This window comes from Triturus cristatus, chromosome 4_2, assembly GCF_964204655.1.
Source record: "Triturus cristatus chromosome 4_2, aTriCri1.1, whole genome shotgun sequence".
NCBI lineage: Eukaryota > Metazoa > Chordata > Amphibia > Caudata > Salamandridae > Triturus > Triturus cristatus.
The window spans coordinates 92,853,454-92,870,443 of record NC_140586.1 but is presented as its reverse complement, the minus strand read 5'-3'; the positions used below and the strand labels follow the sequence as shown (position 1 = coordinate 92,870,443).

The 16,990-nt window shown below is 43.0% G+C and overlaps 1 protein-coding gene across 13 annotated transcripts in view; it reads left to right on the top strand.

Annotated features, from left to right (window-relative positions):
- CACNA1A (calcium voltage-gated channel subunit alpha1 A) overlaps window positions 1-16,990 on the top strand; it is a 1,220,168-nt gene that overhangs the window by 1,133,247 nt on the left and 69,931 nt on the right. For 10 of the 13 annotated variants that reach the window (XM_085600715.1, XM_085600714.1, XM_085600719.1 and 7 more), the window contains one exon: window positions 10,884-10,919. The exons of the other annotated variants lie outside the window; for them this stretch is intronic. In XM_085600715.1, coding sequence (XP_085456841.1) covers window positions 10,884-10,919 — 36 coding nt within the window. The remainder of the gene's footprint in view (window positions 1-10,883; window positions 10,920-16,990) is intronic. 13 annotated transcript variants of the gene reach the window in all.

Genomic DNA, 16,990 nt, shown 5'->3' with positions numbered 1-16,990 from the left:
GTGACGAGCAGAGTGCGACCAACTTTTGGAGCCTTTTATCTATGTGTTGTTTTTCTAAACAGATAAATGAAAGGCATTGTTATTTACAATGCCAATAGCTTAAACTCTCACAAATGCGAGACCTATTGCATTGTAAATGCTTGTTGACAAGGTCACCCCCACTTTTTGCCCTAGTACTGATGCTTTTTGACTGAAAGTGCTCTGGGTCTCTGCTAAACAGGCCTCCAGTGCCAGTGCTGTTTTCCATAAAACAAGGTAAATGTTTAACTGTAATCCAGTTGGCAAGGACTTTAGTACCCCTGTAAGTCCCTAGTAAATGGTATTCCTTGTACCAAGGGCAAGGGTACTAAAGAGGGTCCCTCTGGGCTGCAGCATGTATTATGCCACCTAAATGCACCCATTCAAAAATTGCATGCAGACTGCCATTGTAGGATGTGTGAAATGGTGCAAACTATTTTGAAAACACCACATGGCACACTCCCTGTTTGCCATGACAAGGTATACTGCATATACTATATGTAAGTCATTCCTACAGCAGGCCTTAGAGCTCTATGGCAGGGTCCATTATATTATATGTGAGGGCACATCTGCATGAGCAGATAGTCCCCTGTGATGCCTAGTTCCATTATTAGATATAGCGAGTGATCAGGCAGCCATCTTAAGGACATGTACTGGGCATTGGTTATTACGAGTTACCCAGCTACATTATGGCTGCACTGAAACCAATAGTGTTTGTTATCAAACACCTTGTCTTAATAAATCTGTTTTGACACAAATGCTTGATTTATTATGACATGCACCCAGAGGGCACTTTGGAAGTGCCCCCTGAAAACCTACTAGTATTAGTGTGCTGGCTGACTGGTATCTCCCACCCTGCCACCAAAGATGAGTTTCTCACCCCCTGTAGGTGGGAACCTGGGCTTTCAGAGGTAAAAAACAATGCCTGCTCTGATGGATGGTTACCACACCTCCTCCAGCAGGATGGCTAGTGAATTAGCATGTCAAGGCCAGAGGCTTCAAAGCCTGTCCGGGGACCCACTTCCCACCAGAGCAGGTTGGAAATTAGATAGTCAGTAGACATGTTACACTTTCAGGCTAGATACACCCCTAAGCCGGGCCACCTGAAGTAGACAGCCAAGAAAGGGTTTCACCATTTTGAAATTAGAAAAACTAGGAAGTCTGGGTGAGGATTATGCCCACTCTCCACACAAAGTGGTCATTAGCCACTATTCTACAATCACCACTTACTTTCAGTATTTAGGGGTGCTCTAGACACCAGGAAATCAGGTTTGTCTACCTGGGAACAGAAGAAGCACAAAGAACAGCTGAAGACGTGAGAACAGAGGTCCGGCACCGAAAGTGGCACCAAACCCTGCCTGGCTGCTTGCACCGTGGCAGTCCCGAAGACCGATTCGTCCATTAGCTGGCACCCTCCCCAAATGCTTGGAGGACTGTCCAGCACTTCAGCAACCAAGCAGCATCTCCCTTGTGGTGGTGGAGCAACTCCCCTGCATCAACAGGCACCAACCACACTTGCCTGGGTACTCCGTTTTGCTGAGCACCGAGTCGACCGAGGGAGCATCTCACCAGGAAGAGGTCATCAAGGTTCTAGGAGGTCAGCCCCATCTCTCTCCAGCGAGTTTCAAGATGCTAGATTCTCCAGGAGCCTCACAGCACCAATGCCCTAGGTACTGGAGCATTTGCACTAACCAAGGATTGTTGGGCACCACCAACACCAAAGCCGACCTGCCAACGAGGCACTTCAGTATCAACGAGGCCTACACCGAGAGTGGACCTGCTTTCCCTCTGCAGGTCACTGAAGCAAAGTGAGATCCTCTAACGCAAGCGACCCGCTTGACAAAAAACCTCTGCATCTGAGGCCCACAGCCTGAATTCAAGTAAACCAATGGATTCCCTTTGCCCTGTAGACCCTCAAGAGCCGAGCCCCCTTTTGGGCCCCCAATCCCCCCTTGCAGCCTTTCTTCCACAGGTATTTTGACATTGGCTTTAAGAAGTAGCGCTCAAGGCTACCAACGCGACTGGCGCCTCTGCACCTGGACTCACCAGAGCAGGTAAAACCGAACTGCTGGTGGTTTCTTGGACCTTGGTTCTAAGCACCATAAGTTCCAAAAGGCACCCTCCAGAAACATTTGCAAATATAGGGGCAGATTTATGTTGCACTTGCGCCACTTTTGCGCCGCCGTTGCGTCACTTTTGTGACGCAGCAGCGGCGCAAATCCTGCGCCATGGTGCGGGGTATTTACAACGTGACGCATCTGGGAGATGCGTCACGTTGTAAAGCCCTGCGCCACATGTAGGCGTTCCAGGGCAGGTGGGGGCGTTCCGGCACAGGAACGCCTCCTAAAAGTGGCTGAGTGAAATCTACAAGATTTCACTCAGTCACTTTTAGGCCCATGCTGCGTCAAAACCCTGCGCCTGCTTGAAGCAGGCGTAAGGATTGACGCAGCATTGCAAAGATAGGGCCCCCCACATCATTGCTGGAGGGGTCAAGGGACCCATATGGTTACTTGCTCCCAGAAGAGGAACAGCATCAGGACAACTGGTAAGAAGAACTGACAGAGGTGAGTGAGATATACACCTCAGCGAACATTGTCCTGGTCTTTCCTCCTACCTTGGCTATGGAGGAAGGAGCCTTTTTTGCAATGGCGTTTCATAGGGCAGCTGAGGTCCTGGACCTTAAGCTACCCTCATTGCCAGTAGACATGCGTCTTGATGGGAGTACTTAAGCCCGGAGTCTCCACTTCCGAACACCAACTCACCTTCATTGAAGACCTTAATGACGTTCTCCTCTGGGCCTAGTCCAAGCCTTGCCCATCGCCTCATTACAGTGGCCCATAAATTACTTACTCAGCACCCCACCACGGAGAGCTTTCTGGTCCAAGCCTCCACATCCAGAATTAACCCCAGCACATTCCCTTCCATTCCACAGAATACAGAATACAGGAGGCTGGATAACTGTGGTAAGAGAATGTCCTCTTCCGCTAGTCTAGCACTGTGGTCGGTGAACACTTTGTAGCTAGTGGTTCGTTATTCCCATGCGATATGGGAGTGGGTTGCACAAGTGCTGCCTTTTGGTTTCAGAGGAGGCCCAAGCCATACTTATCTAGGTTATTGCTGATGGGCCAGATGCAGTAAAGTTCACCATAAGGTTTGGGCTCGACACGACCAATTGGCTGGGCAGAGCGATTTCATCGTCAGTGGTCTTGCTGCGCCATGCCTAGTTGAGAATGACAGACTTTTCAGGGGATGTTCAGGCTTCACTCATGGACATGCCCTTTGATGGCTCTCACCTTTTTGTAGATACGGCCGATTCAGCACTACAGCACTTTAAAGATAGCAGAGCTACAGCCAGGTTTTTGGGATTGTCTGTAGCCCCTTGCCACATCCAATCTGCCTTCCACCTCTTATGTGGCCCGGAAGGGTCTCCAGCTGCACCCATTCCCTCCCAGCCACCACGGCCAACAGGATTTCCAACCTTTTCATGGCAGAGGGCGCGGATCCCATAGACAATGGGGTACAGGCAGCCAGCGGTCAATTCAGTTCAAACGGCATCCGCTGCCTCTAAGCCTCTTTAGTTTGCCCTCCAACCATCATGGGCACCTAGTGGGAGGCAGGATACACCATCACCTGCCCCACGGGTAGTCAGTGACATCAGACTGCTAGGTCCTTCAGATCGTCCAAAGGGGCTACTCCCTCTAATTTGTGACTACCCTACCACCCATGCCACCCACTTATGATCGGCGGAGGACTATCTCTCCTTGCTCTATCGAAATGTGCAGGCTCTCTTGGCCAGAGGAGCCATACAGAAGGTACCTACATCAGAAGTAGGTCGTAGTTGTTATTCCCGCTACTTTTTGGTGCCAAAGAAGATTGAGAATGTTGTCCTATCCTAGATCTGCAACTTCTCAACCTCTTGCTGAAGTTCTGTTTGCACTTGACCCAGAAGACTGGATAGTAGCATTGGACCTGCAGGATGCATATTTCCACATCCCTGTCCTGCCTGTCCACAGATGTGAGGTCTAGAATAAACTCCCTTTGGGGTATTCTTTCAGCATTCCAATCGGACACTCACACCACAAACTCCACTCAATTATCACCAGGTCAATCCTACAGTTGCCAGAAAATCAAGTATTAAGAAGATATTTATTGGGTTGGTTCAAAAAAATATACACATGTATTTCATTCGTCATTAAAATACATAAAACGATATAGGCGCTAAAAATGCAACAAGTTAGAAATCACATACACAGTGTAAATGGATCAATGTTCATTGCAAAACAAATTACAGTCAATTAATATTTCATCTCATAGTCCTATACTTGTATTACACATCAAACAATAAATGTCATAGGAACGTTTTTCAACAAGTGGGCCAAAAAGTATATGTGTATATTTTTTTGAACCAACCCAATAAATATCTTCTTAATACTTGATTTTCTGGCAACTGTATGATTGACCTGGTGATAATTGAGTGGAGTTTGTGGTGTGAGTGTCCGATTGGAATGCTGAAAGAATACCCCAAAGGGAGTTTATTCTAGACCTAATGTCTTAGTGGTGTCCTGTCCCTTTGGTGTGTTGGACCCCTCTCTCTTTTTCAGAGTGTCCACAGATGTGACCTGCAGTTCACGGTGGGCCACAAGCGCTTCCAGTTTGTCTTAATCCCTTTCGGCCAAACCATGGCCCCTCTGGTGTTAACGAAAGTGATGGCGGTGGTTGCAGCACATCTGCTGAGGTCAGGGGTTCCAGTCTTCCCCTACCTCAATGATTGGCTGTTGAAGTGGGGCTCCATGTGTGGAATTCAGCAGCAACAGTTGACAGTTTTCGACCTTTCTCTTGAAGTCTGTAATGTTATTCTGGCAGCAAGGCGTCCCTCCACTAAGTCAGTAAACGCCTACCACTGAGATAGGTTTGTGTCATTGTGTCATTCCCACAATGTTGACCCTCTTTCTACAACTTTTTCCAAGGTTCTATTGTTTGCATTGTCTTTGGCCCAGCAGATCTCTGCTCTGGGCATTGTTAAGAGTTATCTATCTGACTTCTCAGCATTTTTGCGGTTGCCGGACCAACCTTTGTCTTTAAGTCATGTCGTGGCTAGGTTCCATAAAGACCTGTAGCAATGTTTCCCCGTACGCCATTCATCATGCCTCAGTGAGAACTCAACCTGGACCCACCTTCCTCATGTGTACACCACCATTCAAGACTCTTTGTGCACCCTCCTTATACCACATTCTCTCTGGACAAGCTGGTTCTCGGGACACGTGTCTCCTTCCTTCCGAAGGGTGTGAATCCCTTCCATGTAGGCCAGAACATAATCTTGCCTACCTTGTTTGCTTCACCTCATCCCTCCAAAAAAGAGGAGAGACTCCACCGTCTGGACCCATAAAGAGAGTTGTCATTCTACTTTGACCACACAATAGAATTTCGGGTGGTCAACTCTTTGTGGGTTACGTAGGAGCAAAAAAAGGGAAAGCAGTACCAAAAAGGACTATCTTGCAATAGATTGTTCTAAGGATTAAGATCTGCTACACAATGGCCAAGAAGCATCCCCCAGAAGGCTTGTGTGCTCACTCCACCACAGTGGAGTAAGGTGTTCTGGTCCTGGAAATCTGTCAGGCTGCAACCTGGGCCTCACTGCATATGTTCACCAAGCACTAATGCCTGGACAGTCAGGTCCGTCCTGCCGAACACTTCGCCTGCTCGGTCCTGCAGGTCTTTCTGATTTAATTGGCTTCACAGTCCCACCTCCAGGGAGGTATTGCATGGGTATCTATTCTAAGGTCAGGAATCTGCAGCTCAAAGTCTCTATCAGATGAACAAGTTACTTACCTTTGGTAATGCCTTACTTGCTAGAGACTCTATCGAGCTGCAGATTCCTTACTGATTCTACCCGCTCTGCGAACTGATTAAGATGTAAGGGACACCCTTGTCAGGGCCTTAGTTTGTCACAGCAGTAGTCAGTGCTCATCGTGGCTCTGCACTCCTGGTGTAGAAAGTCGCAAAAGTAACTGACCTCAGCGTCCTGAGGTGGGGCCTATATAGGTACTACACATGTCACTTCCGGCGCGGCCTATGCTGACGCGGAGCCGAATGACGCCACCTACGATCATGCAGGGGTACTGCTTGAAAGTCTTCTAGATCCACTCTATCTCCTGGGGATATTTTAAGGTGAGGAATCTGCGGCTAGATAGATTCTCTACCCGATAAGGTGTTACCGAAGGTAAGTAACTTGTTCTTCTGGTTAACTTAACTTCCACAATGTGCATCAGCGAACAGCAGGCAATGTGTGCATTTGAACAAACCCGTTAGCAGTGTTTTTTGTTCCTATTCTGAGTTCTTCAGAGGTCTTAAGAGTTCCTTTTCTCAGTTCAGCAAAATTATTCCTACTAGAATAGGACTCAGGTAGATTTTCATAAGCGAGGTTGCTATTTTTAGTGGCAGAGCGAGAAAAAAAACTGGATTTCAGCCAAGTAAAATTAGCAGTGGCTGAGATTCATTGAAGCATTCCATCTATCACCTTTTTGCTTTTCCTCATTCTGAAAATTGCACTAGTTCCATGAGGTCATTGTGGTGCTTTGTACCCCTCATTTCTCTTGACTAGCATTTTACTGAGGAAATCTATCTCCTTGTCTTCTTCAAGTGCCGTCATATGACCTCAGCCAAGGAATAACTTCATATGATAGGTGTTAGATGTGTCTTACCTTTTTACCATGAGAGGAAGTTGGAATTTTGTTGCTCCGACCAATTTTACAGCCTCCCTGGTTGATGCATGTAATCACTCTCCGAGACCAACATGCTGCAATGGATAGCATAGTGTATTTTTTCTTTATTTGAGTTTTTGTTATTTATATAGAATCTACTTAGCCCCGAGGGGCATCAGGCTCTTTACATAGCAAAGAAAAATGAACAAGCTAACATGAGCCAAAGAAAAGGAAACATATGGATGTTACAAAATGGAAAAGATGGAGCGGTGGGGGAATTGAACATAACAGTATGTACATACTCTAACAGTGGATACAGTGTGGGAAGATTTGGTTTATATAAAAATACACGACGATTATAATTGGATAACAGTGGTTACATAACATTCAAATATGCAATAATTTATACAAACACAATAATGTTCTGACTGTTTGGTAGCCAACAAACGATGCAGAATTCTCTAAAAAGAGAAGGACGTCATATGTCATATCATTACAGGAAAGGGTTGGGTTAGTGGGTGAATCGAGAAAAGGGGAGTTTTGAGATTAGGTAACATTGCGTTTCGTTACACAAGTCAAATTCTCTTGCAAATGTCTATGCCCATGTTGTAAAAGACAGGGTTGCTTCAGTAATGTCCTCCAAATATGAACAAATCTGAGTTTTCTGTATTGCTGCTGCAACGGGATAACTTGCATGCATTTTTCAAGCACTACACTTGATGCTTCTGCTAGGAGTGTATGTGAGGGGTATGCATTCTAAATTCAACTTTTAATATTCTTAGCCAGCATAGATCAAGACATTTTTATGAACTTTGAAATCAATCTTTATTCACAATCACTCATTTATTGGTTCATTCCATCAATTAAAAACAGTCTTTAAGAACCTGTGAATTTCAAAGTTAATTTGTTTCATCTGGGCTTAATAATAGCACGCAGAATCCAAAACCACATCAGTATTTTGGTTTTTTTTTCAAACTCCGTGAGCATTTTCATAGTCTCAATTTGTTGTGCTATTATCCATTCTGGATTTCTATTTAATAAAATTTTTGTATTGTTAATTTACAACGAATCACAAAATAAAACATAATTACAAATTTCCTTCAAATACGGTCCACATTATAGTAACTCCTTTTGAACTTCATATGTATAATTTACATTCCTCGATTTTGATACAAGTTGTAATTCACTCCAAAAATCACTACATAAATAAAGTAAGCTTTCATGTTCTGAATTTTATTTAAATGTGTAACCTTAAATACCTTTGAAAAAGCATGTTTGTTAAGAAAATACCATGTTACTGTTCACAACTTCATTACAGATATTAATATTGAGCCAACAGGATTTATCTTGATTGCGTTTGACTTTCTAGGAACTTTGTGTTACTTGCACAGACTGCCATTATCTCAGTTCATAGCCTACTGAGCACACATATGGGTTCCACTAAACACTGAAAACTAGAGTTAACTAGAGATAACTAAATTTGATGTAACATACACCAGAGTCTACAATAATAGTGAGTATAATAACTACGCAAAAGTCTCTAATTAAGACGAATACTAGATTTCATTATTTCTCCAGCATTGGATCTTTCATAGATTTGCATGCTTGAATCATTTCCTGTCCTCAAGTTCGGAGTCCTACAATAAGCTTGTAATAGCAAAACAAACAATGCCTATTTAGTAGCATATTTAAAGACCCGAACTTCAGCCAGTGAGGAGAGATTGCCCCTACCCTCGCCACATGTCATGTACGAAGGGAGTCCCATTGCTTTAATCGAATTTCAGACAGATTACTCATTATTTTACTGCAGAAAAAAATGTTTTCACCCTTTCCTTAGATTTTATATGTAGAGTTCTGGCACCTCTTCCTCTAGGATAGGGAAAATACCTAGATTGGAAAGTAATCTGAATGGATCCTTTTTTAGGAAATACACTTGAGGTGGTTACGGGCAAATAAAGCTGGGGAGAAGCCTCCTTATAAATCTGTACAAGCTCTCAATTCTCTTGGCAGAAAAAAAGCACCCAAGTGATATGTGAAGACCTTTGAGGCTTCACTGTGTTCACTACCCGCTTAACGACCTGTTGACGGAGGAACCATTGGAGAGACCCATCAACGAAGACATCGTCAATAATGTATCTGTAGACATAAGACTTAAAAGGACAAGAGGTCTACAGAACTACACCCAGAAAACACCTCACCTAACACAATACCTCTCCAACCACCGGCTAAGCTCCTCGAAACAGAGACAGAAGATGAGTCCGACTTTATTGACCTCTATGGAGATGCATTTAGCCTGGATAAGGTCAAAATAAAGTGTAAGGACATGGTGGAAGAACAAGGGTACTACCCTTAGCGCAAACCTCAATCTTGCCACCCAAATTACCTGTGATATCAGGAATAGGTGGACGAGCATGCACACTACGATTGCCACTATGACCCCTATGAAATTGTCTGAGGTCTGTAGAGAACATCCTGTGATGAAAGTGCCTGTAGACCTCATTAAGGACATGTGCCATATAATGGCAAATTATTATACAAGATTCCCTGCAGAATGTGCTCCTCAGCCTTCCCAACAACCGTAGCTAAATGCTGCTGTGCACTACACGCATCAGGACACAGAACTGAAGTTCCCAAACCACCAGAAACAGAGCGACCTCCACCTATGGCTCAACATTAGGAGGCCACCATTTTGCTGATCGGCCACAGAGTCCTATACAGATGTCTGATGAAGGTCAATATACAGATATATAGAAGGAAAACTACCAGAGACCTCAAGGCCTAAAGTTGAGTGAGTGAGTGGTTTGATCAATGGTAGATTCTACAGATCTATGCATATATGCCTACTGTGTGGGCTTCCACGTTGTTTACCATATATATATTATTACTCTATTACAGCTGCTGAGACTTTTGTAAATAAACAAAAGGCACAAGAGTTGTGTCAATCCCATACTGCTATTTGATACTTTTAAACGTATATTTTATTCCCAGCTTGTTCATCTTATATAAATACCCTGCATGCTTATCGGGGGAATATATGTTTGGATTTCAGTAAGGGTGCTAACAGATTTCTAGTGTTTTGCAATAAGGGCCTCCTTTCTGTAGTGCTCCAGAAAAGGTGTGCAAACTGCAACATGTGAATGAGAGTTATGCGAGGAAATGTCTGCACATGTGGGAACCTTTTGTCTGAATGAGAGCATTGCTGTCACAAGGAGTCTAGCATCTGGTGAGGGAGAGGAAAACAGCTCTTATGGGGTGGTAAAGTCTGCCATACCTTGGGTCTATCATTCCATGAATTGGTCAAGTATGCCATACTTTAGTTGAGATAGCTGCCTTATATTGGAAGAACATATTCTCTATACCTTGTGTGAGTGAACAGACCTGCTGTATCTTGGAAGAACAGGTATGCCCTACTTTGTGAGAGAATTCTTCCCTACCTTTGGAACAAGTCTGTCAAACCTTAAGGAACTGGTATTAAGGCAAATGTGAGGCACAGTAATCCTTCATCGTGCCTTTGTATCATGATCGAGCCATTCCATAAAAGCCTAAATTTTGGGACCTCTCCTGGTGCCTTCCACACCCACAATTTACAGCTAGCCCCTCATCTGGACAAGCATTGCCCGAGACATTAGTCCATGGTTACTTTTTTCTCTCACACCATGTCGCGGTCGTATTTGTCAACTGAGGAGATATCACCACTGTTCCTCGCTTACACTTGCCAGTGAGCCTGATATACTGTCTAAACTTGGCTACAGAGGCACATTTCTTGTTTGGCCACAGATTATGTTACTGTCATCTGAGCTGACTGAGCTTGGAAAATTTGCCCCGCTTTGTGTACCTGTCTTACCCTATCCGTACAGTTGACCTTTCTTCTGTTTTGTACCTTTGTGTTTGTATATGCTTTTCTGTATTTTTGTTTTCTTAACAAACTAGTCTTAATATTGTGATGTGTGACTAATTATGTTCTTTTTTATTATTATTGGCTGTTAACTTGAATATTTTCTGTTCTTTTTTTTCCTGTTATCCTGTGTTTCTTGTTTTCCCTCCCTGGCTTTTCTCCTCCCACCTCCCTGTTTTATTTGTTCCCTTCATTCCTTGTCTCTGGTCTCCTATTTTTTTGCTTTTATATTTACACTTTGTGTGCTCCGTCTTGTATGGCTGTGACAGAGGAGGAACGTGCGGCCTCGTGGGAATTATCTCAGTGTATGTACCATATCTTGGTCTCTCTTGTTTCCTCACACGTTACTATAATTTTTCTATTCCTCACATGCTCCTTTGTGCTCTCTCTTTTCCTCAAGCATTCCTAAGTCCTCTCTGTTCTCACATTTTCCTTTGTGAGCTTTATCCGTCACATATCCTTTTGCCTCTGTTTTTTTAAATGTTTCTTTATACCACTTTCCTCACACATTCCATGGTGCACTATATTCCTCACAAATGTGTGCTGTTGTCCTCACACCTACCTATTTGCCGTATGTTTTGTTCGTATTATGTTGTGCTTTCTGTTCCTCAAACATTTGTCATGGTCTCTATCAAATGCATTTTTTATACTTTAAGTTCCTCACACATTTCTTTCTGCTTTCTGTTCCCTAAAATTTTGTTTGGCTCTCTTCAGCACTTATTCTTTTGTGCTCTGTTCCTCGTATCTTCTTTACACTCTCTTCCACACTAATTCCGGTGTGCCTTGTTTTTCAAAAATTTCTCTGTGCTCTCTTGCACATTAGCTCCTTTCTGTGTCTTTTATATTTTTGTGTTTGTACTCTCTTCTGCACTACATACTGTGTACTTTCTCCTCTTCACGTATTCCCTTGTGCTCTTTTCTGCAGTCCTTCCTGTGTGAAATCTGTCAATAATACATTTCTTTGTATTCCCTTTAGCACTCATTACTTTGTGCTTTCTATTCATTAAACATTCTTTTGTGGTATCTTCTATACATGTTCTGTTGTGCTGTCTGCCTCGTTGTGCTGTCTGCTCCTCACATGTTATTCTTATGATTTCTCTCTCATTCTTTTGTGCTGGTTTGTTTACAAATTTTTTGTGTTTTCCTCTACTCACATTCGTTTGCAATTTCTATTGCTCACATTTTACTTTATGCAGTCTGCTTCTCTCAAATTAGTTGTTACGCACACGTTTCTATATGATCTACTTCCCTCACACATTCCTCTGTGCTCTCTCGTGCTTTTGCATTCCATTGTGGTCGTCAGGTCTTCCATGTTTTTTTGTACCAGTTTGTTATCTATTTTGGTCTTGAGGTTACATGCTGGTGCATGCTCTATATGCTTTGTAAGGCATTGGTCTATCTTCCACACTCAGTAATCTGTATTCTCATGCACCTTAAATTCTAATTTCCCCATAAACTCTCTGTACTATCACACTCTTCTCTATGTTTTCACTCTTTGCTGATTTCTTCCTTGCAGGCATAACTTGTTTGTAAACTCCAATCCTGCCCCCTAACTCTTGGTGCTTCCCTGCAATTCTGTGCCAATCTGGTTGCCTCATTGTACTCGGCTATCTGCTGTGATGTTGAGCAAGTGTTTTATATTCGTATATGGCAGTGTCTGTCCCTTTTGTAGAGGAGAGTAGGGAGCATTTCCAGCCTGAGGATATCCTCATGCTTTCCACATACTGCTTTCCAGTCCGATAACGTATCCTGTGTCTTTTAATGGATACAATACAAATTATTGGAAAAAAGATGGTGACTGTCAAGTATGAATGTCTGAAGAGGGGTACCTCAATATAATATATGTATGTGAGGATGAGGTCCAAGATTGCATAGTCTTCTCTTTATAAATCACAGGTGGATGCACATGCTTGAATTATTCTACATCATCTGGCTGGCACTGGGCATATTCTGTGGTCGATGTTTACATAGGGGCATTTTTATGAACTCAATGAATATTAAAAATGGCCCCAGGTTACTTTTGACGTATCCTCTTCATTATGTGACCTGAGCTCTGGCCAATGTGATTGAGATCCACTGACCTGCACCTTCCACAGAGACTTAAATGACAAGATTTCTACCACATATCTTTGAATCTGCTCTCCTGTCAGAAACCTTCAGATGTGCTTTCATCACAACTTTCTTCCTTCTTGGGTCACCTCAGTTTCATTTGCAGAGAAGGAGTGCTACAAGGTAGTGCATACTTTTATCGCTATCACAGTAAAAATTGCCAGTGCCTTGGTCATCCTATTGAGGTGTTAAAAACAGCAGTAGTATGACACAACACCACTTATAGACTACTTCCAGAAGAGGACGGGCTTCAAACTAAAGTTGTCCTATAGGAGAGCGAGCTTGGTATCTCAGATTAGTCGTTGTATTCATGAGCTTGCCAACAGCTAATTTCTATCAATTAGGGAATGTTACAATCCTATGCCACTTTGGATCATATAAGAGTACATCATTTCACTCTGAAATCCAGTCCAGGATTATGGACTTGCTTTTTAAAGGAGACAATATGTTTGGGAAGCAAGTTATTGATAGTCTGCAAATTATAAAGACTGACACAGAGACAGCAATATCATCAGAAACTCTGCAATGCAACCAAGGAATTTCTTGCTACATACTTCAATCTCAAGAGGGTGGCTATCAACCCTGGGTTGGTAATTTTCAAAACTACTACCAGTATTGATGGTTAAAATTTTACTCATTCCATAATCAACATGAGCTGCCATAAATAGGTCAAAACAACAGGTACAATCAAAGGAGACCTGGAGGACAGTCCAAAGACAAGCATGCCCTACACTCTTTTATCATCTCACTCCCATTTGACTTACTGGTGTTAGACATCACATTCTTCTACCATTTTGCTAGGAAATTACATCGGAGAGGCTCACAAAAATGTGCTGGAACTAAAACCAAAGTCCTCATATTGCTTTTAAACAGTGCTATGGAAACGGAACCTAATGCACTGAGGGGTCAAGGATCTTATTCCAGATTCTGTCTTCTGCATAAAAGATATGGAGAATGGTGCCCATGAGTTGATTTGCTTAGGCTTAACAAATATCTCAAGAAACAGTGTTTACTACTTGTTAACTCTATAGGAAACCTCCCCTTTTATCAGAGATGATGCCTTCCTGGCTTCCATTGACTTACAGAATGCTTAATTCACCATCCTGATCCATTTGTCATACAGAAAATACAATTACTTCATGGTAGATGGACAGCACCACCAGTTCATGGCCATTTTCATTGACCTCAGAGACAGTCCTCCAATATTCACCGAGTGCATAGCACCGTTTTTGGTGAGATGAGATCTTACTGACTATGATTATGTTGACGACTGGACCCTCAGGGCTTCCTTATTTACCTTGATGTGCCAGGAGACCATTTATCCAATGTCAGAATTAGGCCCTGCTCTTGCCCCCAAAATGTCCACTCTGCTCCCTTAACAGATATATTTCGAGGTGACAGAAGTACTAGCAAAAAAAGAAAGGGTTACCCTCTGCAGAGGGCGGTCACAAACACGTTCACCTGTCTACTCATAGTCAAGAACAGCTAAGTATGCAATGGCACCAAGTCGATGGAGATTGGGACTACCACATCACAGTCAGTCCACTGCTGAGGAAAGTGCTCTGGAGGTGAATGAACTGTGACAGCATTTTCACAGATATCACAGAATATCAAGGACAATGATATTGTGTGGCAAAAATATAGAGGACAAGAATATTGAGAAGGTAGGAGCAAATAGGTGCATATAGAGTTACTATTCTTAACGGCACATTTATGCACCTTGAAGATATCTATATAATGGCAATGTACACATATGTGGAGTTGCGCATAGCAAAGCGTTGCTTACCCATAAAAACTTACTTTCATAATATTCTTGTGCTTAATATTCTTACCACAATATTTTAGCCACAGAATACTTTATTTGCAATTTTGTTTTCAATCACCTGCCCTTACATGCCCCAAGTCTGTCTTACTGAAGACGCTTGCCTGCTGGCATGGGAATCTGGAGTGCAGGAACTTCACATCATTTGTCTATGGTCCCAGACATATCAACCTTCTAGAACTCATGATTGTCAGGCTAGCCCTCAAGGCTTTCCTCCCATAAGTGAAGAAGTCACAGGTGAGGACTTGCACGGACGACACCATGATCATGTTTTACATTCAGAAACTGTGAGGAGCAAGGTCTCTGGTTCGGATGGCAGAAGCTCAGTGCATAAAGTACTGGGCTAAGAAACTCACTGTGGACATTTCAACCAAGCTGGTGTCCAGGGGTGCAAACATCTACCCTGATGGGCTCAGAATATAGCTAACCCGACGTCACAAATATTAGATACACACCAAACATCTGTCCCTCATATTGCAGTGCTGGGGAACTTGTTGGAACCTCTTTGCAGTGTACCAGGTTAATAAGTGCCCCTTGTTCTCGAGCAGAGGGACCTGCCAATGGAGTTGGAATGGGGCTTTTCCAGTGAGCTGGTTTGGTCAGTTTGTCTATTCACCTGGAAGCCTGAGGCCCATTGTCATCTCCTTCACACCCTCAAAGGGGTTCTCATGTCAGGGATACATTTCTAACTTTTTCCAGGCTAGGAATTGGTTACTCATATGAAAATGTTTGTTTGAATGACTCTCATTCAAATGTTTGTGTGAATAAATAATTAACTAGTGCATAACAAACTTTTGTGAATTCAAATGGAACTCATACAAAACTATTTACCTGTATGAGTGATGCAAATAGCTTTGTCAGTTGGTCCCAGAGATCTCAGCTGAGATCCCCAGATCACTTTTAATTCTTCCGCTAGCCTTCGAGACAGGGCTCTAGAATTATGTTAAAGAGCAGGACTACACTGTTATGCACGATCTCCTCCACACATTTTTAAATTCTGGCTTCAAGATCTTTTAGTTTCTCTCTTTCTTGCAGAAAGCTGTCCCACAGCAATCTCTTTTATGTCACTGGTCGCAGCTTTCACCTGTTGCCTCACCTATTGTTCACCAGACATCTACGATTATATACTTTGATCACTACCAGCTGTTGATAGTGTCTCAATTCCACATCTATCATCTCATCCGCATCAAACTTAATCATTCTGAAATTGCTGCTTTTTTTAGTCAGATATTCTGGTTTTGTATCTTTTCCCCAGCCACTAAACTTTATATTCATGAACAAAATTGAGGACTGATTGCACTTATTGGTTTATCTGTATCATAATATAATCACCCTAATGGTAGTTAACTCTATTACCATCAACTCCACCCCCCAACTTAGCCTAGATTTGCTAGAAGATGGATAGCATGGGTCCCCAATACCATGGGTAAGTCAGGTTACTCAGATAGCAGCTAAACACTTCGCCAAGATAACTGCCCACACCTACTAAACTCAGTAACACATGCATCTATCAGTTATTAAAGCCAACCTATTATAAACAACAACAGTATCAGAAATACTATCAGACCATGATCAGGAGGCCATGGGCAGACAGGGTCGACTGTGCTCCGACTGTGATGGTTGAGGTCATTGGCCACCGGTGTCCTGGAACCTGTCCTACTATGATTCTGGAAAGTAGGCCAACTAGCCTTTCTGCATTTGACTTTCAGGGTGAAAGAGGGGTCACAGACTTCTCAGATAAGTAGTGTAAGCTCAGCACTTAACAGTCAACCAACAGACACAATAGCTTCAACTTTCTGCCTGTGCTTGTCTTTTCAGGAAAAGAAAGTACTTTTATTCACACAGTAGCACTAAATACCACACAATCCAATGTGTTATACAAAAAAGAGGAGATGATGTGCCATAACGGCCAGAGCTGACGACTTTGGAACTGGAGAATCAGGTTCAGTTCTTAGCACTGGCTCAACATCCTGTGATTCTGGGCATTTTATTTATTCTTCCAGTACATAATAAAAGGTTGATTTGTAACCGGTGCTGATGTAAAGTGCTCCAATGCCTTTGGATCGAGTTTGTGCTATATAAAATTGCAGAAAAATAGAAAAAAATTGTGTTGCAGGGTGTGATCCTTCTTTGTGGCGCTTCACCCCTTCATTGCTCTTTATTAGTTCATCCTGGGTGGCCTCTCTCTGCTTAATCAATTCAGGTAACACCTGGTTCAACCTCAGGTGCAGTGTCTTAGAAACAGTCAAATGCGTACTCATTTCAAGATCTTTTTTAATCTTACCACTTTGCGGTGTATTGGGTAGGTCATTTTCAGCTTCTCACTCTTCTCAAGTAGTCCAGGTGGGCACTCCGCACATCTGAAGCAAGGGCCACAGTGAATGAGTATTATTCAAGGCTGCTGGTCAAGCGAGGCATGGGCTGCGTTCGTTGCAACACTCACTC